Source organism: Aegilops tauschii, chromosome 2 (assembly GCF_002575655.3).
Source record: "Aegilops tauschii subsp. strangulata cultivar AL8/78 chromosome 2, Aet v6.0, whole genome shotgun sequence".
NCBI lineage: Eukaryota > Viridiplantae > Streptophyta > Magnoliopsida > Poales > Poaceae > Aegilops > Aegilops tauschii.
The window spans coordinates 116478432-116502708 of NC_053036.3; the positions used below are offsets into that span (position 1 = coordinate 116478432).

The 24277-nt window shown below is 44.5% G+C and overlaps 4 protein-coding genes across 7 annotated transcripts; 3 read left to right on the forward strand and 1 right to left on the reverse strand.

Moving 5' to 3' along the window:
- Positions 1–982: 982 nt before the first annotated feature.
- LOC109756890 (uncharacterized) lies at positions 983–6066 on the reverse strand. Its single transcript, XM_020315724.4, has 6 exons — positions 5944–6066; positions 5554–5631; positions 3136–4871; positions 2538–2726; positions 2299–2450; positions 983–1902 (listed from the first exon to the last, which is right to left on the reverse strand). The coding sequence occupies exons 3-6, from the start codon at positions 4853–4855 to the stop codon at positions 1426–1428; spliced, it is 2538 nt and encodes an 845-aa protein (XP_020171313.1). The 5' UTR covers positions 4856–4871; positions 5554–5631; positions 5944–6066; the 3' UTR covers positions 983–1425.
- Positions 6067–6238: 172 nt separating this feature from the next.
- Positions 6239–10519, forward strand: LOC109756891 (uncharacterized). Of its 4 annotated transcripts, none has more exons than XM_073508135.1 (2): positions 6239–6793; positions 10146–10519. In XM_073508135.1, the coding sequence occupies exon 1, from the start codon at positions 6291–6293 to the stop codon at positions 6777–6779; it is 489 nt and encodes a 162-aa protein (XP_073364236.1). In that variant the 5' UTR covers positions 6239–6290; the 3' UTR covers positions 6780–6793; positions 10146–10519. The 4 variants fall into 4 exon arrangements, with proteins under 4 accessions (XP_073364236.1, XP_073364237.1, XP_020171319.1 ...); XM_073508136.1 differs by having other exon boundaries at positions 10150–10519; XM_020315730.4 differs by having other exon boundaries at positions 10213–10519.
- Positions 10520–12451: 1932 nt separating this feature from the next.
- LOC109756892 (mitochondrial import inner membrane translocase subunit TIM44-2) lies at positions 12452–19016 on the forward strand. The gene is made up of 14 exons (XM_020315731.4): positions 12452–12852; positions 13828–13934; positions 14156–14230; positions 14367–14442; positions 15087–15131; positions 15218–15628; positions 15704–15805; positions 15889–15953; positions 16194–16262; positions 16334–16406; positions 16914–17018; positions 17235–17306; positions 17400–17462; positions 18477–19016. The coding sequence occupies exons 1-14, from the start codon at positions 12790–12792 to the stop codon at positions 18609–18611; spliced, it is 1461 nt and encodes a 486-aa protein (XP_020171320.1). The 5' UTR covers positions 12452–12789; the 3' UTR covers positions 18612–19016.
- Positions 19017–21182: 2166 nt separating this feature from the next.
- Positions 21183–23295, forward strand: LOC109756893 (heavy metal-associated isoprenylated plant protein 23). The gene is made up of 2 exons (XM_020315732.4): positions 21183–21510; positions 22739–23295. The coding sequence occupies exons 1-2, from the start codon at positions 21327–21329 to the stop codon at positions 23041–23043; spliced, it is 489 nt and encodes a 162-aa protein (XP_020171321.1). The 5' UTR covers positions 21183–21326; the 3' UTR covers positions 23044–23295.
- The last annotated feature ends 982 nt before the right edge of the window (positions 23296–24277 follow it).

Below are 24277 nucleotides of genomic sequence, written 5' to 3' on the forward strand. Positions count from 1 at the left end.
CTACAAACTCATGTGCATTATGTGGAGTTGTGGATTCTTTGAGACATTCTTTTCTTGAATGTACCATGGCGAGGTGTGTTTGGGCACTCGTCAATGGGGAGCTAGCGGAACACTTGTGTGAACACAACGGAGCCTAGTGCAAGGCAATGGTTGTTTTCGATGATTGAGAGTTTGAGACACTATCACATGGATCCTTCGTCAGGCTCTCGGTGACAGATTATCCATGAGGAAGTTTGTCAACACCCTTCGGCCACACACCTTTTCATCAACAGGTTCATAGCAGATCTCGAGTTAATCCCGCAAAAGGTGGTAAGAAACCGAGTTGCACCTAGGGTCGCTGCTGAAAGACCAAAGGCACCTCCGCCAGGATATGCGAAGATCCATATAGACGCCAGTCTGGCTCGCAATGGCATAGCGCGCTCTGCAGCAGCAGTGTGCAGGGATGCAACTGGCCTTTTCCTTGGCAGTCCGGCCCTACCACCCATGGAATTAACGAGGTTGCAGCACCGGAAGCGATAGCCTGTTGTGAACCCTTGTGCCTTGCCGATGACTTGCTCCTTCAAAATTTCATTGTTGCATCGGACTCGAAGCAGGTGGTTAGCGATATTGAGAAGCGAACGGACAGCAGATATGGGCATACCATTAAGGAAATACAGCACCGAGCAACAAACTACAACTGTAAATTGAACTTTGAAGGGCGAGCTGTGAACACAGATGCAGATAGTTTAGCTAAATTTGCGAAAACTTTGGACAAGGGGCACCATGTTTGGTTCACCCCCCACGATCCAATTTGTATTCCTCTCCATGCTACTTTTGATCAATGAAATTTAGCTTACCCCCTCAAAAAACCTAGTGCTACAGTAGTCATATCCCTAGATCGTGGTCGATATGTGTGGCTATTACAGCCGTGGGACACTGCCATTGTACATTTGAGCATTATACTCCCTCCGGAGGGAGTAGTAAATAAAGAGACCAAGTTCCCTCAAAAAGAAATTTCAGAACCATACATGACTGAAACTCACGATTACATGAGAAATGCTGACTTGATACCGCAACAAGAGCAACCAGCAGGACTCATAACTTCCTAAGCATCAAGGGTTCATCAACATACACGCAACACATTGCTCAACTGATCCAAAGGATGACTGAGTCGGTGATCGAAATCCACGTGTGCATGTTAACAGCCAGGCGGACAAGCGAAAATAGAGCTAGATCAATTTACAATAGGACTACTCAGTTATGAAGACCAAGACCGTGCAAAGCTTCTTCGCAAAATATCACCAACCATTACAAGCAGTAGCCACAGCCTTCATGTTAACTGCTGCAACACGCTGGGAAGAGAATCCGCTGGCCACGCCAGTTGTGCCTGAATAAGAGATGAGCAAGGCACCAACATACCGGGCGCGAGCAGCAGGTTTGAGTCCCTTACCGTCTCCAATTTCGCCTGCGGCGTGCTGCAAGCTTGGCTGACACCTCCTCCTCCGATAAGGGCAAGTAGTAGATCATCGGAGATGCCTGTGTCCTCCTGAAGAGATCATCAAGTGTCTTGATAGTTGTTTCCGGTTGCTTTGGAGGAGGTGGAAGCACCTCCCTTTCCGGCCTGGGGTTAGATGTGGGATACAACTTTGTATGAGGCTGTGGAGTAGGTGACAGACCCCATGTGGTACCAGTGCCATGGGGAAGCATGGTTTGGTTAGCCTCCGCTTGTTGGATGGCTGCTGCATTTGGAGTTGTATCCTTGCTGAGGCTGGTAGGCGGTGGCGGTGGGGGAGGGTGTTCGATTTTGAGCTTCACCTCAAGTGGATCAACAAATTCGGCAGCTAAGTAACTGCCATTGTTTAGTGGCCATTGGAGGTTGTAAACAGCATTCCTGGTAGCCACAGCTTCATCCACTGAAGAGTACTGTGGATCAGAAATAGGACAAGCAGGCAAGTCAACACCATGACATTATCAAATTTGAAATAGCAGTAAAACAAGTAATGCATCACGAGATTCTCTGAACCAACAATAAGGCACGACAATGCTAACATCTCAGGTTTGCATCCATCATACAGAAGAATACCTAGCCAAAAATTAATCCCTACCAGGGCCACGTAAAAAAGCACCAGAATATTTATTAGCAGCCACAGGCTAAAGCACAAACTGTTTTGTTACCATTTAGCAAATTTTAGCTGTAACACATGAAAGGCAAAACTTGGGAAGGCCTGAAAAGGTCATAGAAGGCGTAAACAAATGCTGAAATGCACCTCTAACAATATTCTGCACAGGTAAAATAAGACGATGAAGTTAGCGACATACTGTAACATAGCAGTGGGTCTTGATATCATCCATCCAGAAGCTGCAAACAGATCCAGTTCTACCAAGAAGCGCTTGCACAGCTTTCAAAGTAAATGGGCGCACAAATCGATCAACTCTCAAGGAAGTTGTTGCAGGCTTCTGAGGAAGTGGCACTGAACGATGAATACAGAAGGGAAAAAAATTAGATATGATGTGTACACTAGTGAATCTACTTTACTAAAAGAGTCGAGAAACCTCACCTATCCGCTCTTTCTGAGAACCTCCACTTGCTGTTGAATCAGACCTGCCAACAAAATGTTTTAGAGCAGGCCGAACCACAACCTTTGGAGAATCAGAGCTACTTAGTTTTGATGTTTGTTGCTTAGGAATTTTGAGAGTATCCACATGGCGCTGACGTTTGATGGGCTCATCCGCAACAACTTCTTGGTCTGCATTTAACAGTGAGTTAGAACAAAAACATGACATGATTTCTCCATTTAAACCATTGATAAATTGTTATCAAAATTATTTGAGGAATGTACAATGTGAAACAAAGGCCACAAATCTTACTAAAGGACTACAAAAAAAATTGTCCTATTTCCCAAAACCGTACAAGAGCAGAATATGTGAGGTACAACTGTTTCATGCAAGATTTACCAAAGACAGAAAATCCACAATGACAAAGATTACGTAATGCAGACAATGAACTTTACACATGCACACACATACTGATACATAAAACATGCCACAGAAAATGAAATACTTTAATGAAGAAAACAAAAACGCTCAAGATATTCATATAGGAAAGGTATACAGGAAATGATCCAACACTGTATGCGTAGGGGGATGAAGACAAACCTCCAAGTTTCCTCTTTTCAGATGAAGTTACTAGCTTCTCTTCATGAACAATATCCATTGTCTCCACAGATGAATCATTGGCAACAGTATTAAAGAGGATCACCTCTTTTACCTCTTCATGGTCTGAGGTAACCGCAGTCTTTACTCCAGATCTGATAATGGTATCAACATGCTTACTTTCCATCACATCCTCCTCCATCGAGCTCCTGTCTAAATTTAGTTTTTCAGGAAAAGCGCCATCAGGACTGTCCTCTTTCTTGTCCAAGATCATATTGGTTTTAGATTCTATTTCTTGCAATGGGGTCCCGTTCTTAGACAACTCTTTGTCATCGTCCAATGCCTGCAAATCATCACCTATGGAGGGAATGTTGCATGCTGGTTTGACCATATCCCTCTTAACCTCTATTTCCAAATCAGAATTGTCAGCATTCAGGTCACCTTTTACATTAGTTGATATATTGTCATGCGGAATCGGAACACACTTGATTTGAGAACCTAGAACAGGATTGGCCTCGGTTACCTGGTCTTTTGTCCCTTCCACGGTTGGTTTGCAGGTACTGTTTGTGCGCCCAGAATCTTCGAGGTCCTTGCCATTCATCAAAGCATTATCACTCAAATCTATCACAGGAACCAGGGTCTCAGCATTTTGTCCTGGTGCAGCTGCAACAGCATCAACATCCAATGGATCAACATGTGAAACACTAGCATCTGGAGGCGATGATACTGCATCTTGCTCTACAATATCAGCATCTAACTTGTCTTTAGCAGAAGTTGCATCCAACTTGACATCAGTACTGGCAACGTCACATGGTAGATAATTAGCAATCACTTTCTTGATGGTGCCTTCTTCTGGAGCCTTCTCTGCAATAATCTCACTATGACGATCAGCTTGTGGAGATGCTTCCTCAACTACATTACTGCCACTTGGAGCTGATTCTAGGTGATCTCCGTTGGTTGCCACTGCGTCACTTGGAGAAATTTCATCAGCTTTTGCCATATCAACAAGAGGAGCATCACTAACTTCAGTAGCAGCAGCAAGAGTCGTCTGACTAACTTCTTCGTTACTAACTACAGCATCCTGACTAACTTCTGTAGTAGCATCGGCACTTTTCTCACTAGCCTCTGCAACAAGAGTTGTCTGACTAACTTCTTCGGTACTAACTACAGCATCCTGACTAACTTCTGTAGTAGCATCGGCACTTTTCTCACTAGCCTCTGCAACAAGAGTTGTCTGACTAACTTCTTCGGTACTAACTACAGCATCCTGAATAACCTCTGTAGTAGCATCAGCACTTTTCTCACTAGCCTCCGCAACAAGAGTTGTCCGACTAACTTCTTCGGTAGTAACTACAGCATCCTGAATAACCTCTGTAGTAGCATCGGCACTTTTCTCACTAGCCTCTGTAACAGAACCAACAGGATATCCTTCCAGGGTTGCAACCTGAGGACCTTCATCAACATTTTGTTCCACCGCAGCCTGGCAAACAGATGCATCAGCCGAACCAGGGGTTTCGTCCTCTTTGAGATCATCATCGGGAGGAGATCCACCAACTGGCCCTTCTCCACTAAGTATATCACCCTGAAGTTCCTCAAAGAGCCTTTTCACAAGATCATCCTTCAAGCCATCGGTAGGTAAGTTCCTCCTAGAGAGCTCATCCTTCAGTTCCGTGAAGTTCCACTGATCAATTGGCTGGTCATTCAGCACAGGATACGTCGACATTGTGGCTGAAAAAATCCTGCAGTCTCAAGAAATCAGCTAAACCATTAAACATGAATTTTTACCAGCATAATAAAACAAAAATGTTAACAAATTTCAATTTATGAAGTAAGCAAAACTGCCTCCTTCTTAAGTTGCTGCAAACTGTCAGAAGACATGAAATGCATATGTTCTTGCATTGTAGGGAGTAGGAACCCTGATAGAGTAGCAATTTACATGCTAAACAAAAATATTCTTCAGAGACATATAGCTACCAGGCGATTGGTGGGTAAAATTATAGTCAAGTTAAGTGCTCCATGTAGAAAGAAAAGGTTTCACACTATGCATCTGTGTGATAAGTCATAAGTGTGAAAAACTGTCAATTGCAGTCCTCAAAACTGAAAATTCTGGATAGGACATTCATCCACCATAAAACAAAATTGCATAGGCCATTCATGCACACAACCAGCATACCGAAACCACAGAATTTATTATATCAAAACCACAGAATTTACTCCAGAGCATAACGAAACCACAAAAAACACCCGAACAGAAAAACGACAATGGCCACTATGATTTCCTCTCACAGAACAGACCTACGCCTAAACCCTTCATAAACCCCCCTCAAATCCAGCGTGTTAATGCCTAACCATCTGAACAATGTCCGAATCGCACGGGCGCATCAAAACCCTAGGAGGCGTGGACGGGCGTGATGAGCTCACCTAGCGACGGCCGCGCCGCGAGATCCCCAACGGTGCCGGCCGCAGACCGCCCTTCAGCGAGCCTCGAAATTCAGAAACCTGCAGGCATGCAGGCGCACCAGATCAAAACCCCAAGCCACAAAACCCTACTGGAATTTTGCAAAGCACGCGACGGGACGGCGACTGCACGGACCGGCCGCCGCGGACCCCCGGAGACCGCGCGCCCCCCGGAAGGAAACAACCCCCCAAAAAAAAAGGAGCGCCGAAAACCTCGCAAAAAAAAGTCCCAAAAAAAACCGCAGCAAAAGGGAGCGGGCGGGAGAATCTAGCAGACTACGACTCCATGGGAGGGGGAGGAGAGGAGGCGGAGTGCGGAATCGATTTTCGCATGATCGGGACCCGTGATTCTACCCGCCGGCCGCCGCGGCGTCGATTCCGACGAGGGTTTTGCTTTCGCCCCGCCGCGCCGCGGCCAGAGAGAGAAGAGAATGGCGTGGTGTTGGCGCTGCGCAGAGTGCCTCCCTGGTGGGGTCATATGGGCAGTTGCTATCTTGGAAGAGCAGCGGCCAGCGGGTGCTCGATGGTCGCTGACAGGTGGGGCTGCGAATGGGTGAAAACGCCTCTCATATCCTTTACAAAATACGCTTTCCCTGTGAGTGGGCGAACTATTTGTTTCCGTTTTCCTGATCTATCTATAATGCTTTCGTGGAAGAGGCAAAACCCTACCGCCCACCCCGCGATTCCCGAAATTTACCAAAATGCCACTCTTCTCCTCCAAATTCGCGCCGCTGATCCCCCGCCTCCGCCGCCTCTCCACGGCGGCGGCGACCGCCGCCGGCGAGGACCCGAAGCTGTCGCGCATCGCGGACGAACTCCTGGCGCTCTCCTCGGCCGAGCTGGATGACTACTCGGCCCTCATGCGCCTCAAGCTACGCCTCTCGCTCACCTCCAACCCAGCTGCCGGATTAGGTCCTGGCGCAGCCGGGGATGCGGCCTCCGGGTCGGCGGGGGCCGAGGAGGCCGCGGCGGTGAAGACGGCGTTCGACGTCAAGATCGAGAAGTACGACGCGGCGGCCAAGATCAAGATCATCAAGGAGGTGCGCGCGATGACGGACCTGGGGCTCAAGGAGGCCAAGGAGCTGGTGGAGAAGGCGCCGGTCGTGGTGCGCGCGGGGCTGCCCAAGGAGGAGGCCGAGGCTCTCGCCGCCAAGCTCAAGGCCGCCGGAGCTGCCGTTGCGCTCGAGTGATCCAGAGCCGTAAGGTGTCCCCATTTTCGATTCCTACCGTTCCTAGATGATGCAAATCTTATGTGTGTGTTAATTTGTTTTGAATTGGAGTTTGTTGGGATTGGAGCAATTAGGTAGGGGTATAAGAAGATGCAGGGTTTGCTTGCATTGTTGTAGCTTATGACTAGCCTCGAAGCATAATCACTGGTATATCTTCCTGGATCACGCAATAAGGTGTTGCTGTGTTGTGCGCTATCCTACTAGTCTGGATTAAACATTTCAATAGCTACATTGACTAGTGTGAAAGTGTACGAAGATGCCATTCTTGCTGGTTACTGTAGCTGGGATGCCATTCTTGTTGGCATTACTGTATCTGGTGGTTAGAATATGCTAGTTTCTGTTATTTGTTGATGTGGAATGATGCCAACATGAGATGGCATCCATTCTATGTCAAAGTGCATGAAACATTATCATGAGCACATTGGTGAGGACGAAGCGTAGATTCGTCTGGATGGACAAGATGTGCTCACTTGCTTGAAATTGATGTTTGTGAAGGTGAAGTTCATATGCTTTGCATGGTTATTTACCCACGAAACTGAGATGTGTTGTTTCTTTAACGGATGGACTTTGATTGGGGATGGAGGTATGGGTAGCGAAGTTTGGTAGTAGCGCACTTGAATCTAAGACATCTGATGCCATGGCCAGTATCTTAAATTTAGCAACTGTGAACAGTTTGGATAATCAGTCCAAAGACCCATGACTTACGGTTCTGCTGTGAAACAATAAAGCAAGAGATTGTAATCATGAAGATGATGTATAATTGATAAAGGTCTCGTTGACCACTTATTTTGATCATAAAATGTTTATCCCTTTATAGGTGTTTGCCACTTTATAGGTGTTGACGCGTTGTAGAGTATCGGCATGTAAGAAGTTGTTCAAAATCGAATGCTAAGTCGTTAGCCGTTGTCTTATAATGAATTAACCTGAAAGGCAAGGGATTTAGTAGTTAGAAATGGCTAACTGAAAATGTTTCCGTAGAATGTAGATATATGAAGTTATCCTTCGTAAGAGTTTGGTTGTGTTTTTGTTCTGCTACAAGGCGAGTATTTGAAGCATCTGCATCATTTTGGTGCAGGATGATACACTGTCAGCTGAAGCTGATATGTGGACCAGATTTCATGGTTGTATTATCAGCCTATCAGGGAGCTTACAAAACAAAATAGTTGGTACCTTCAAGCATCCACTAGTTGAATCTTCAAAGCTGATTTTCTTACAGTTGATTCCATAGAAACGAACATAAGCTTTGTACGTAGTTATGTAGGGAAATCAGAATTCTTGAATAAGTTGTATGAACAGCATGGAGAACCAAACCTTGTGGCATTTCTTGTAAACTTCCATAATGTGCTTTATAAAAGCTCAAAACTAATAATGTTGACTGAGATTAATCCTTCTGTTGTTCAAACTTTCTGATAGTAGAATGGTTATTTCAATGACATATTGTATATGCTGAAAATAGGGGCTGATGGGTGAATATATAAGCTACATAATCTCTGCAGCAAAAAATGAGCTGCCAATCTGTAACTGTAAGGTCACTTCTTTATGTCAAATCTTAGTAATTAGCAAAAAATTGCATGTTTTAGACCACTTGGCATCAAAGATGTCCTTGTAAGAGTTTTAGTTGTATGACTATTATGTTACAAGGGAAACATTTTAAGTAAATGCATCATTTTGGTGCTGGATGATACATTGTCGGGTCTAGAAGCTAGACAGCAGGGGTCTTACAGAACAAAAGACTTTGTAGATTCAAGCATCCACTAGTGGAATCTTCAAAGCTGATTTTCTTACAGTTGATTTCATACACAAACATACTTTTTGGATGTCGATATGAATGGGAATTAAATTTCTTGAATAAGTTGTATGGACAGCATGGCTTGCGGCGTGACTTGTAAATTCCCATAGTGCATGTTATAATAGCTCGAAATTAAGAGTGTTGAATGAGATTAGTCCCTCTGCTGTTTATAAACTTCTTATATTGCTACAATGGTTATTTCAACTGTATATTATTTATGCTTAAAGTAGGGGCTAGTGGGTGAATATTTAAGCTACATAATCTCTGCAGCAAAAATTGAGCTGCCAATCTGTTGATGTAAGGTAATTTCTGGATGTAAAACCTTGAAATTAGCAAAAGTTTGCTTGTCTTGGATCACTTTGCATCAACATGTTCATGTGAGTATGGCGCTAAGGCCAAAGGTTTGCTATGTTAATCCTGAGAGTGTGTGTGCCAGCTATGTTGATCCATGACACCAGCTTTTACAAGTTATTCTGCCATTGTTTGAGATCTCCTTTCACTGGAAATCTATTAAAACTGGTCAGCTGTTTTTGCAGCATTGTGCTTTAGCTCCTTTTCACTGAGAATCTATTGAAACTGGTTAGACATTGTGCTTTTGTCACGTTAGGTAACATTGCCTGCCTGTTAGCTGTTCATCTATGTTGGAGTTTTTTTGTTTGCCCGTTGCTGTACTTGATTTTCTTTTCGGGGTGTTGCCTGCGGCTGCTATTCTCCATACTAAATCAGAGATGTATTCTTGTCTTCAGACGATAGAGACATAGTGATCCGATAGTATCCTTCATACCAAAATACAGAGTTGCAAAATTGAACATCTCCGATTTCAAGGTCGCAAAATCAAATATCTCTGATGGAGCCAAACGGGGAACATCATGCAAACTATATTGTTGTCTTTGTGACACCGCAGTGCAAAAAATTCTGACTTCCCAATGCCATGCGTGCCTTGTTAAACAAACTTGTTACGTGGTAAGCGCAAAGTGGCGATGGAGTCTAGCACGTATAATGTACTGTAGATATGAGATTTTTAATATGTTTGAAATGCTGGAATTTCATCGAAAACAGGTATTCCAGGAGGGCGATCAGTTAGGCCTGTCAATTGTCACCAGGATGCTCCCAGTACTCGCAACCCAAAAAATCATACCATTGTAGTTATAAAAAAGAATCCTCAAAAAAAATTCTACCATATGGGTAAAGTTCTACCATGACACAAAATTTCAGATTTAAAAAGTTGAATACAAGATTTGTTGTGATTGAACAGTACCAAATCACACTGGGCTTGGAATACTGAATTTATCTTATTTTTGTTTCTAGCTACTGCTTTAGATCGAATTAAAATTTGATTTTTCTGTGCCATGGTGGATGCATGTTCTATCTACGAAAATTATAGAACTTTTTAGAGGTGATTTTTGAGTTGGGGTACTAACTCAGAATTGACAAAGTTCTAGAAGTAAAATAGTTGTCTTCGGTGAATGCGTACTTGCTTTTCTTGACAATGGGTATCTTTCTCTTTACTATTACCTTGTCTCTTTTTTTTTACGTAGCCAGCAGGAGCATACTCCCCTCACAGGTGCCACTGATGCTATATTCAAACTACGTGGGTTTTTGCAGCCATGGAAGCCCGTGAGCAAGGAGCATGAGTGGACGGCCATCGACCCCTTGACGAGCAAGTACAAGGAGCTTGTTGCATGCCCTCTTATGGTTACCTATCCTCCTTGAGGCGTGTCTTTCTTAGTAGGCTTGAGTTGTTGTTGCCCCCAATTGGTACCTTTTAATTTGTTTGGTCCTGTCCAAACTAGCTCTTCTTCCTTTTGTACCTTTTTTTTGTTGTTGTTGTGAACTTCCAGTTTTCGGATGAGACTTGTTTGTGGTGGTGTTTGCTTTATTTATAAAGATGGGGTAAGAACCTTCTTCGATAGTAGGAAAGAAAAATACAATGACTGAGGATAGCCGGGGATAGAAACAAAAGGAAGGGGGGAAACATAAATAAGGAACGACATAGTCTGCCCTCTAAGCTAGTATATATCTTGCTCGTCTCCATCCGGAGCATAAGTCATCTACAATCAACTTTACCACCGTAATCACCAAGGATGATTTTCTATCAAAGTTTCTTAGGTTTCGCTCTTTTCAGGGGTACTTGGCAACATAGCACACTGCTGACAAAGACTATATTTTCTCTTGGCTTTGGGCGTTAACTACCGCAGTCCTCTCCACCACGCCTCGATGGTCATGGTCAAGGCTCCAATTGTTGCCATCTCATGGTAAGAACTTTGGAACAAAAACCAAACATGTCGGGCGGACAGGCAAAGGTGCAGCATATGGACCGCCAACTCAGGATGTTGATCGCATAATTTGCACATGGGTTCAGTAGGCCACTCCCTCATAAGCAGTTTGTCCGCCATCCACTTATGATTCTTAAGGAGCAGCCACAAATGGAAGCAGACTCCGACTTTCGTGGTCAGATTGATCGTGCTTCTAGCATGGTTAGTAAACTTTAGGAGATTGATTTAGCGATTTCTAAGGTGCAACATTATTGCACGTTTGTAGTCGGATCATCAAAGTCGACTCCACTAAATCAATAGTCATCATCTCATTGGAAGATCGGGCCATCTTCACCCTATCACCCCGCATCCAGAAGCCATTGTTCATAGCATCCTTGACAAAAAAATGGGTTTCTTCCTTGGTATATTGAAAAACAAGGGCGCCATCTGGACCGGAGAGAGGCCATCCACCTAATCATCTTGCCAGAACCTGGCCTTGTTACCATCACCGATAATGATACTTGTGCAAGCAGCAAACATGGATCTACTTGTGTGATCGCCGGGAACCGGGGAACCTCTCCAAGGTCTGGCTGAGTCTTCCCATTCAGACCAGAGCCACCTTAGTCGGGAAGCTCTTACAAAGCATGCCAGGTCTTTGATTCCAGGTCATCTCATAGTTTTCGGTGAACACATATGCCTCGAGTTGACCATGCATTTTCCACGTGAGCTTCTTCATCTCCAGACCCGAGGAATCCTCTCATGAATTTGCCAACCTTTTTGACCGCCCACACGTTGAGGACCAAACTAGTCAAGAAGTAAGTCGTTGAGAATGTAAGCACCATATCGATGAGCACTAGTCTTCCAGTTTGGTTTGTAAGCTTTCCCTTCATATGGCTTAAGCTTGCTGGTGATCCTTTTCAATTAGTGGCATAACCCAAACTCTTTTTATTTCCCAAAGTATTGCAAGGAAGAGCGCCAATTGATTCCTAGAAGCTTTAGAGGGTGTCCATCATGTCAATTTTATCGCAACTTATTTTCTGTCACTAAAATACATCATGTGATGTCGCGGTTCATCCAATATGTTGATCGCCCATCTGCCTTTCAACACGTGCCCCCCTATTTGAGGGGTGTTGTGCGATGGCAATGAGACGCCCAAGCTCGAAGCTCTCTTGCCTTGCTTGGCTACTCGAAGATGAAAGTTGTAGTTCTCCTTCATGTTGATTGGGCGGGCGAGATTTGCGATAGCAAGCTATGCGCGTTCTATCTTTGTAGATCTTGTGTTGTTTTCGATGTGATACGATCTCTTTCTTGTACCCCCTTGTATTTGCCCGGCCTTGCCGGGTTCTCTCTTAATAAATGTTCGTAAATAAAAAAAATACTTGTGGAACAAGTCATTTTTTTGGGTGTCATTTATTCTTATTTTATTTCCAATGAGCAAACAATTAAAATAAGGAGAGCAAATTCAAAGTCGTGGACGAGGAGGGCTTTCTTTTGCCCCAAGAAAATATCGTCCTGCTCCCTAGCATACAATCCGACGTGTTAATTAACAATCCGTTATTACGACTAACCCCCTCTCGTCTCGCGAACAATTTACCTCGTGGCGCTACGAGGAAACGCGCAACTTTCGTTATTTACAATCCGGTCCAGCCTCTTCCTCTTTTCTCCGTCCTTCAAACCTTCTCCCTCTCTCTTCCGCCTCTCCCCCCAGACCCTAGCAGCCGCGGCGGCCGGGGCCAGCAGCCAGCAGCGCCGCGCCTCCCCCTCCCCGGCGCGCCTCCCCCTCCACGCCTCTCCGCCTCCAGGCTCCGGACCCACCTCCTTCTGCCCCCTCCCTGCCTCCCATACCTCCGGCGAGCCGCCGCCGCCGCTCAAAGGGGCCGCCGGGATCCTACCAGTCCGTCGCGGTGACCCGCTGATTGCTTCCGGGATGGCGACCTCGACGCTGCTGCGTGCTCTGAGGCGGCCCTCGTCGGTGGCCGCGCTGCGATTGGTGAGTTCGATTCTCCTGGGGGCATTGGATTGAGCGAGGGGAACGTAGATTGGGGTTCTAGCGAAGGTTTTTGGGATAACATGCTCGATTTGTTCCGTTCTAATTGCTTGTCCGTGGTGGAGGCATGGGAGAGAGGGAGAGCACTGGGGTGGGGCAGAAATTGTAGCTTCAGTGTATCGGAGAAATATATGGGAGTATTTGGATGAGATCGAGGTTGTGGTTTTAGTGCATATTTGTTGCCAGTATTCATTCTAATTGATTGTGTTCTTTCAGTTGATATTGTACACATCGGAAGGTGGAAGGTAGTGTTGAACTGTGCGCATTCTTTTTTATGTGATCACTGAATAGAGAACGCTGGGATGATCAACAAGGATATTGCTTTTAGATGAAGCACATTTCCTTCTGACCTCCAGCCCGCGATTCTTGGTATTGTTAGTTCAGAACCGATGGAGTATAGCCTGGCGTGTCTATAGGATCATCAAGGGTTATAGTTACCACTACGGACTAAAGTTGTCAGGGAGGCAAAAGACTTACGATTATTTATTTATGGTTTCAACAAAAAGGAAAAGGAAAACAGAGGAACCTTGTTTCTTGTCGTTCATGTCACATTCATATGTGCCTAGTTAAATACTCCCTCCGTCCCATAATGTAAGACGTTTTTTTACACCACAGTAGTGTCAAAAAACGTCTCACATTATGGGACAGAGGGAGTACCTGTGTGTGGAATCTCATTTCATTAAGGCTTCATACCAGAGTATTTTCTATGGTGCAGTAGCAAATGAATAAGTAATTAATCTGATGTAGAAGTCTGAAAATAGTTCCGTGTCTTTGTTCTCCAATATGAAATGTAGTCAATATAGAATGTTTCTGGATTCTGTTTCCTGCACAGTGCACACTCTATTTCATACTGTATTCATCGCTCTATATTATTGCATGTGGTTAACTGACTGCCATCTATTCTTTAACGTGGTATAGGCAACGACTGCCAATGTGCAAGCCGTTACTGGATATAGGCATCTGAATAATCGGAATCTAAGTGTGTTCAACGAGTTCTCAAAGCAGCTGAAGGGTGAGGCTAAGAGGTATGCTTTACTCTCTATGGTCTTCACCGCCACCAAAATTAAAAGGAAAATTTAATTATTTTAGCAGCATGCTTAACACATACTGTACTTGTGGCTAGCATGGTATGTACTTACTGTACTTGCGCCTTTGGTTATGTACAACCATGATGAGCCATTATGCTTGTCAACACTCTGCTCTTTTCTTTGCATTTTTCTTTATTACTTCAATGTTTCAACTGCAGTAATCCTGAATTCCAGAAATCCATGAAGGAGTTCAGTGAGAAACTTGGTGTGGTAAAGGAAGATCTCAAAGTAAGGTATAAGTTGATAAAAAGACTGCACTTCTTTCATTTTAAGTTGTATACATATAGCACTTCATTGAAACCTTTGTATGTAATAAGTTCTATATATTTTAGAGGCTTCTTTGAACATATTATAAAATGCCCTATGCAGAACTCAGAAAACAGCCGAGACAATTTCCAAGAGTGTTGAAGATGTTATGACTGAAGCTGAGGCAACATCCAAAAAGGTAAGCGGAGCTGGCAATGGTTAACTGTTACCCACGTCCCCGTGGTTAATTACTCTATTAGTGGATGGGGATGTGCTAGCTTTAATGCCCACGGGGAAGCTGGTGGGTCAAATACCTTACCCAGCGCGCAAGACAGGGACGGGATAGTATTATTGCCCATTCCCCGCCTTACCCGTGTAGGCCTTATATGCGGGCTCTGAAACTAGTAGACCCAAGGTAATTCCCGCCCTTACCCACCCAAATTTCCACCCATCCCGTCCCTTTGGCCCCCAAAGCCCTAAGAAATCCCTAACCTAGCCACAACATATTGTTTATTATGCTGAAATGTTGTTTTTTATATTGAAATACTAGCGAAGGTTGTTGTTGATTGCGTGTATGGGTTTCCCCATGGGGATAAAAAACCGGACGGTGATGGGGATGGGTAGATTTTCATCCCCGCATGCGGGTATGGGGATGGGAATGGGCATGGGAGGGCTGTCGCGGGGACAGGGATGTGAGTCCAATACCCGCCTGGGTAATCCCCATTGCCACCTTGTCAGCCACAATTGTCTATTTGTCTTCAAAGACAATCATTTGATCTTGCAAAACATGTTTTCATTTCTTTCTCTTTTACATGTTCAGAATTTTGTTTTGTTCTCTTGCAGGTTACTGCAAATGTTAAAGAAAAAATGTCTGCTGCTACAGAAGAGGTAGTGTTAAGTGAATATCAGTAATCCAATATGGATGTTGCTTTCCATCAGAGAAGGTTTTTTTTATTTAGTGGAAATCATTACAGGTGAAGGAAAGCTTTGGACTAGGAAAGGAAGGAACTTCAAGCTTCAGAGATGGTTCACATGGAACTTCAAATCACGGGAAAACTGAGGCGTCCTCACACTCAGATGACAAGTCCCAAGATGCCACAAGTGCCTATATGTTGTTTGATAAATTAAGGTCAACATTTTCATCAGCTTCACCAGTTGTGTCTGGTGCATTTGCAAAATTGAAGGACACAAGAGTCTCAACTTTAGCTAAGCAGGGATATGAAATTGTCAAAGATGAACTAAGCTCTAGCTCTAGCAGAAAAAAGAAAAACCATATTAGGCAAGCTTATTCTGCAGCTGTAGAGAAGAGTACAAGAACTGATATAGTTATTGTACCAACAAAGAAGTCAGTGGTGGGTGAAAAATGGGAAGCAATCAAGAATAAGGTATCATAAGTGGAGACTCCGCCTCCTTATTTTTTCACACCGGTCTTCCATCTAAAACATTTTCTCTGTGTAAAGATGCGAGGTCATCCAGTCTATAAGAGGGTGAATGAGTACACCAAACCTGTCGTAACAAAGGTGAACGAGTACACCAAACCTGTTGTAACAAAGGGACAAGAGGTACCATCAGAAAACCACAGTTTTTTTAATTAAAACTGTGGGTCATGTGTATTCACTTTTATGTTGTGTACTTACAAATGCAGGTAGCTGAGGATGTCCGAGAACGATGGGAGACAAGTGACCATCCAGTAGTTCAGAAAATTCAAGAGTATGATTGCACTCCATTATAAACTTTTATTTGTTCAACCTTGACTGTATGATATTTGTTTTATCCCATTTCTTTTTTTTTAAACTCCGTGCTTCCACTTGTAGCATAAATAGGGCTTGAAACCTAATGTGATTATCTATTCCTGTTGTTGCAAAACACTTGATATCTTTTCTCTTCATTTGTAATATTTAATGCATCTATTGATTATCTGATTGATTTGTCTTTGCTCCTTCCATGCAGTATTAATGAAACTATTTTTGAAGAGACAGCTACTGCAGCATCTTTCAGGGAAATTCGGCGACGTGACCCGTAAGACATGCAACTCTACTTTGAGAAGTTTCAGAATGTTGCTGAACTGTATTCCACCATTTTGTCCACAGATCCTTTTCATTATCCGATTTTATTGGTGATGTTCAAGAAATGATCAAGCCTGTTCTTACCGCATATTCAAAGGTAACCTTCATCTAGCCAAGGAAAAACAATCTCTCATCATTTTCTTGAGAAAATAATTAGGTGCTCTGTTATTCATATAGCTTGGAAAGAAAGTCACAAACATTTACCAGAACAAGTCTTACCTCATGGCGATAATCTCACAAATGTTTGAACAAATGAATGATTTATGCCCAGTTTTCCCCTGGATGAGCATGGCAACCCCCTTGGTGCTCTTTGCCTTGCTCTGGAAAACTTTTGATTTATATCTTTCCACACACCCATCACATAAACGAGTTGATGAGAATGCTACGGAAGCCTCTTTTTTGCTGCTTGCAATCTTGTTTAGATTTTGATTCCACCAACCATTGATGGAGCATGTTAGCTTTTTTTTTAATTATGTGTATAAGCATGGAAGAAAGTGGTGCCAAACTATTCATTACATGTTGTCTAATTTACATACGAAATAATGCGCACATTGGTAAATATATAGCGATTTTATTATCTCAAAGTTACTTGTTATAATTTCAGGGTGATCTGAAGACTTTAAAAAAGTACTGCACCAAGGAAATACTTGAACGATGCGAAGGTGAGAGGAAAGGATATGCATCACAAGGCATGTTTTTTGATCACAAGGTAGGTCAACGTTTATCTATATTTTTCTTTGATTCCTTTATAAATGTTGTCAGCCCCTCTGTAGATTTTAGTTCACTTGTACAAACTATGTTCTTCACAACACTATAGTTTGATGCTCCTAAGCTGGAATATATTAAGAAAAAACTGCAAAATAGCTCCTCTCTTTGTAAAATAAAAATAACATTTTTTTCTTCTGAATTTCTACTGCCTTTGCAGATTCTTCACATATCTGATGCTGACGTAAGGGAAACAAAGATGTTGGGATCAGCACCCATCATTCTCGTGATGGTTAGTGCCTAGTGGCATATTGATTCATTGTTTTTTTCATTCTTGTTATCTGTTCTGCTTACAGTGTATCCTTGTTTCCAAACTCCATTTCAGTTCCGAACACAGGAGATTCATTGTATTCGTGATAAAGAAGGACAAGTAACAGAAGGAGGACAGGTAGGCTATTTACTAGGGCCATATGTAGCTGTGCACTTTGTTTGTATGTATTTTTTATGTGTGGTAAGCTCATACTCCCTCCGTTCCTAAATATTTGTCTTCCTAGAGATTTCAACAAGTGACTACATACGAAGCAAAATGAGTGAATTGACACTCTAAAATATATCTATATACATCCGTATGTGGTAGTCCATTTGAAACCTCTACAAAGACAAATATTTAGGAACGGAGGGAGTAGAAGGTAACACCGTTGTTAACTCAGAAGACGCCGCCCTTTAGCATTCGTATTATACTAACTAACATGCTTGATTGAATTTACTTGTGCATGGATTTTTTTTTCTCAGTTAGTGGTTAGCGACCTTTTATTGCATTTAAGTATATGACAGAGGCAACATCTCCTGGAATGCCTGAGTGTGTACAATCTTTTTAACTAGTATTATTGTCAAGCTTACAGAGTAAATCATGTCGTGTAACTAGAGTTGTCTAGGTGAAATAGCTTCATGTTAGCTCCAAAACTTGAACTTTGACCTGATTAGAATTTCTTAGATATTTCTTTCAATTCTCAAGCTGATGTTATAGTCGCTAGCAGTTTGTTGAATATCTCCTGTAATGCCTGAGTATGTGCAACTAACTATTATTAACAAGGCTAGAGAGCAAATCGTGTCACTAGAGTTGTCTAGGTGAAATAGTTTCATGATGTCTCCATAACTTGAACTTGGACCTGACTAGTACTTCATTTCATAGACGTTTCTTTCAATTTTCGAGCTAGTGCTAGAGCTTTATAGGCGCAAGCAATTTGTTGAGTATGTGGTAGTCTTAAGTTTTCATTTATTCTAATATGCGGATACTTGAAAGTATATATTAGCACAAGTCACACATGATCGGGCTGCACTCAAGCAATTCAAAGTGCATATAAAGTGCTCTCCTTAGTTTCTCTTAATATGTGGCGACAGCCTAGTCCATTTCTGTTGATAGATGAAGTGATACACCTGTTTTTGTCTCGAATTATTCCAGGATTCCATTCGAACCGTCTACTATCAATGGGCAATGCAACTCATGGACAGCGATGAGTTGCCAGAAGAAGAATCATACTACGCAGTTTGGCGGTTGCGTGAGATGCATCAACTTGGTGTCAAGGCCCTTATATAGAGTAGCTCTTCGCTCTTTCTTCGTTCGGATTAGCCATTGCCACTGGTGCATTGCCGTTCGGAATGGAAGAACCTAAATGTTCCAAGTCTCACCGCCCGACAAACTATGCAGGCAATTTTCCATAAGTTGTTTCTCTAGTTTTAAATACTAATGACAGCCAACCTCCCAGTTTCCTGTCCCGTTCTGTTTTGATGATGTGTATCTAATGTGTACGGCATCCGTAAAATCAGCTCCCCCTTTTAGCAAGTTACTAGAAGCCGAGAACGGCTGTAGTGCTCAGATTGTTCTTGTTCTGAGTCGGAGAAGCCAGAGGCACCAAACAAAAAGTGCTGATTACTCTTTCCACTGGCAAACAACGTTGCCGGTGAGCAATAATTTTTGAAGGGAAGGAACCACATTTGAGTATCCCGTCGATAAATTTGCAATTAAGCTAGCGTTTGGTTGGTGAGTGCCATCTTGCTGGGTGCTGGTGAAAGGTTTTGTTGGAATAAAAGACATTTCGTTTCCAAGCGTTGAAGTCCAGAGACATTTCATTTCATTGTGATAAGATACCATTGCACATGAGTGCGTGACAGCCTCAAGCCTCTGCTACCCCTTTTAGGCTGATGATCGTGTTCAAATAGGCTGTCGCTTCCCTGATCACCTGTCTGTTTTCTCTCTCCATCGCCCCTCTCAACTTTCTGTTTGGTATTGGTGTGGTATGTTGGGCGCCCCTCGGATATTATTGCTGTGTCCATCCCAGCCAGCCAGATCTTTCTGCCAGGTGCCAGCTTTGTAAACTAGCGGAAAACTATCCAAAGTAATAGGTGTGTGCATTCACTCACCAGTTGCTGCATCGCATCGAAATGCACTGCGGTGTGATATCTCGCCAGTCGCTGCGTCTCCTCGTGGACGCGCCGCGCCGATCTGATCTGATCTGTTCCTTTGCAGAAAGGTTCAAAAAGAAAGGTGCATGCGATGCAACCGCAGAGCGAGTGGTGTGGCGTGATGTACCGTGTCCGTGTGGGTTTTGGTTTCGGGCGCAATTGCGTCACGGTTGGTGCGGAGTCAATTCGTTCCCAAACCTATCTACCATCCCTGGCGCGCTGTTCCGCTCTGCTTCTTGGAATTTTATGTCGACACGGCCGTGAAGCCCCCTTGTGTTTTTTCTCTTTGGCCTGCAGTGCAACCAAAGGTGGCGATACAATGCTTCTCCCGGGGCCGTTTGCCCCGTCATGTCCATGATGTGTTGCAATAATCGACGTACGTACCAATGTACCATGCACTACGCCTGAATCTCTCCATTCAGTTCACGCCCGGCATTGTTGCCGCCAAATGCCAATAATTGGTTGCGAACAACCGACCGATCATTTGGTACTACAACCCGGGCAACTGCAGGCGGTTCCATCGCGACAGCGCCCTACCATTAGAAGCTAGAGGTCCCTCAAAAAAAAAAAGAAGCTAGAGGCGGCCAAAGGCCATAGATCACGTGTATCTTGCACGCATTTTTTTTTTTGAAAGAATTTTGCACGCATTTTTTAGCACACAGAAAAGAGTATCTATCTCTCACGCATTTTTGAACCCACGGAAAAGAATCAGAAACCTGGGCTGGGGTGCCGCCGTGCCGGAGTAGAGCAAAGAGCAGACGTAGAGCAGCAGCAGCGTCAGTGCCGTGCCGTGCCGCTCCCTCGTCGTCATGGACGGCGCGGTGTCCATGGCACGGAGCACGCAACCGTCCACCACTGGAACCAACCAGCAGGACATGGGATGGGGGGGGCGTCTCGTCACCATTCACCAACCAGTCGGCTACATGCTGCGCGCAACGCTGGGTTCGACAGGGACGCGCCTCCCCATTTCATTTTTGCTCCACGTCTGGGTGGCGTGCCCCGTTCCAGGACCCGTCGATGCACTACCAACACTTGAACAAAACACAGCTGGTGAGGGAGCAGGTAGGCTCTTCTTGGAAGCTCTTCAAGAAATATCTTGGGGCCAAGTACACAGCCATTATCATCCAAGCACATTGCCATTATTTGTTTTTGGTTCTACTAAGTATTATTTCCCCTTCTATCTTTATTTATTACCATCTCTGAAAACCTCTCTGAATCTGCTCTTTCAGAAGCCCAGAGAGCCTTTTTTCCTTCTTCTTTGCAGCTTTGGTCCTGGCTATGGCTATGCGCTTTTCCAAAGGCCTACAGGGCCAGGAGAGCGCATGCACGCATGCATGCACTGATGCACACATGGCTGTCAAGACAGGCAGGCCATAGACAGAGGCATAGCCAGCCACCCTAGGCCACTGTGGCTTCCAACTTCCAAGAACCATCTCCCCTTCGACATTGATTTCCTTCCTACGCGGCTAGCCCCCGTCCTATCCCTTTCCTCGCACCATTGATTTCATCTCTTCTTCCTTGTCCTGGTCACATCAACATCAACGCAACCACTGTCGCGCGAGAGAAAAAGGTCTCGCATGGTCCTTTTGCAAGCCTCTCCCCTCCCCCGTCGTCTGCTGTCTGTCACTGCGCAAGGGGCAGCACACGCAGCAGCTGCACTGGCTGCGTATAAATGACGGCCTTGCTTCCACCCATATCTCACATCTTCGGTCAGTGACACTGAGAGAACCATCTTTGAGAGAAACATCTTTGGTCAGGGGTCTACTCGGTTCTTGTGAGCCTCTTCTTCATCAGCTTGTTGCTCTCGTTGCTGAGAGAGAGAGAGAGAGAGAGAGAGAGAGAGCTTGTGATGGGAGTGGGGGGCACCTTGGAGTACCTGTCCGGGCTGCTGGGGGGCGGCGGAGGCCATGGCCATGGCCACGGCTACGGCAACAGGAGGAGGAGGAAGCAGATGCAGACGGTGGAGCTCAAGGTCAGCATGGACTGCGAGGGGTGCGAGCGCAAGGTCAAGAACGCGCTCTCCTCCATGAAAGGTTCGGCCTCTCTCTGCTCCTCTGCTCCTCTTCTTAGAAAGAACAGACAAGGCATGCGCAGTTGCGCACGCTTCATAGTGCATCTTGTTGCAGCACATTTTGATCTATCCAATAGTAGTACTCACAACAGGAAGCATGCATGCTCGTTGAAGTGCAATAACAGAGTTTCATAACTGCTTAAACCATATTTCAAAAAAAAAAACTGCTTAAACCACATGTTCTTATAAATGCTTTGATCTGTTGTTCTACACATACGCCCTGATGCAAAAGAGGTTTTGATATGATTAGGGCCTTACTGGAAATAGTTGTGTCGACCTCACAAGAATGCTCTTTGCCCAAGAATGTACAGTAGGATTTAGTTTGGTAAAACCCCTCACTGAACAAAATGGAGGCCTATATATTTGATGGAGGTTTTAGTTTGCCAAGCTAAAGGAAAAAAAACAATCTAGCACCGTGGCCTCGCTGAACATGGGAGATAAAAAATGTCCTTTCAAGCATCTTTACTGTCTGAAACTTCAGTTTTTTTTTTATGCGGGGAGTCTGAAACATTAGTTGCAGCCTCACTTGAGCAGGACATCATTTCTTATGTGCACGTTTAGACAAAAAAAACTGATTGAGTTTCAATTTATTATGAGCTGCGTTTTCAGCTCCTTGAAAGGTTCTACTTCCATCTCTGCTCCTTTGCTCAGCTAGTTAGAACAGGAACAGATAAGGCGTGTGCACGTTTCATGATGAAACTTGTCGTAACGCATTTGTCTTTATTCATAGCACAAATGCACTATAACACATTTTTCTTCCCTAAATCTTCGGCAGAGATCATCTGAGTAACATGCTCCCTGAGGTAAATATGCACTAGAACACAAGTGTTTCTTTCGAACATACTCATGGTCTGAAGTCTGGACTCTATAGTTTTACTGAAGCAAAAAGAAGTCTTGTAAGAATGCTACACACATTAAGTTTACCAAATATGAGCAGGATTTTTCTGATCAAGAAAAATATATTTAATGAACATGGAGTATTTACTTTACGGACACATGAATGATGTTTCCACATGCAGAAGCTGCATCTCTCGCACTAATTTTGCATCTTTACTTTCTGAAACATTACAACATCACTTGGACTAGGACTTCTGTTACCGTTCTTATTGGCAAATCTAAAGGAAATCAATAACGTCAACTTCACACTAGTGGATAAGCACTTGGATTAACTATGAGCTCTGTAATTTCAGGGGTCCGATCAGTGAACATCAACAGGAAGCAGCAGAAGGTGACGGTGGCGGGGTACGTGGAGCCCAGCAAGGTGCTGAGGAAGGCGCAGTCCACGGGGAAGAAGGCCGAGATATGGCCCTACGTGCCCTACAGCCAGGTCAGTCAGCCCTACGTCGCCGGCACCTATGACAAGCGGGCCCCGGCCGGCTACGTCAGGAGCCAGGAGCCCGGCTACGGCAACGTGTCCGGCCAGGTCAGCAGGCAGGACGACCAGCTCACCGACATGTTCAACGACGACAACGCCAACTCCTGCGCCGTCATGTGATGTGATGAGAGGAAAAAAATAACTTCTGCACGCATGCGGCTAGTGATCCCTGGGAAGTGTTCGACAATGTTTGAGAGTTCATCTCAAGTAGTAGTATTGAAGTATGAATGTTACCAGTAGTAGTTTGGAGTGCTGATTAGGATCAGTGTTGACAATCCAACCCTCGGACTGTCACGGGTACTTATGAGTCGAGAAACCCATGGATCGTTTGGGTAACTTGGTCTCCTGCAGAAAGACATCTCAATGGCCTGATCCTCTCTCTTCGCGCCTCAGTTTATTAGAGCATCTCTAGCCGATCTTCTAAAAATTAAAGTAAAACTTAGGCCTTGTTTGGTTGCGAGGGATCCCGTCGTTTCCCTGAGTGAGTAAACCATGAGTTTATTTCGGCTTGGTTTTCTTGCAGGCCCATTTGATGACAGCTGGGAGTGTCACTTCAGTCCCCAATGTGCTCCAATTCCCTGGGTTGAAACCATCGCCTCCTCCCATCGGAGAAACTTGGCCGCTACCTCCGCTCCTACACCGCGTCCTTTGCATCTGGATTATTCTCGTTGGACGGAAGACTTTTTCACCTCTTTCTTTGCGTGAAATGACGACGGGGAACATTCACATCCGTGGATTCCGGTGCGTCAGAAAAATCTCTCCCGTGGTTTTTGTCCCTTGGTTATTAACTCTGGAAGGACCAAACGAGAAGTTAGTGGAGTATTTTTACTCCACTAAGTTTTGTCTGGACCTAGCCGAAGTAAAACTTGTATTAGGTTCAAACATTTCGTCGAACACTTGTGATGCGCCTCTGTGGCAAGGGACGCCGATGGTGAGCACGCTGGCAACACTGGGAAGCACGTCATCAACTTCTTTGAATTTCGACCAAAAAAGACCACACATACACCCTCCAGCAACGATGGTGACCACGAACATCCCACTGACCTTGACCAAAATAGACCATGCAGTCACCATCCCGCGGGCGCCTCTCATCGTCTCGAACCCTTCCACGACCATGCCCTCCATGAACCACTTGGACAACAGGGTGTGGCCAGCGCTGCTCTCCGGGAGGGCATAGAAGCCCACCAAGGCATTAAAAAAAAGGAATTTGAATTGCGACCAAAAAAAGACCACACATTCACCCTCCAGCAACGATGGTGACCACATGGTGAAGAGCACCCCATCGATCTTGACCAAAATAGACCACGCAGTCACCATCCAGCTGGCGCCTCTCATCGCCTCGAACCCTTGCACG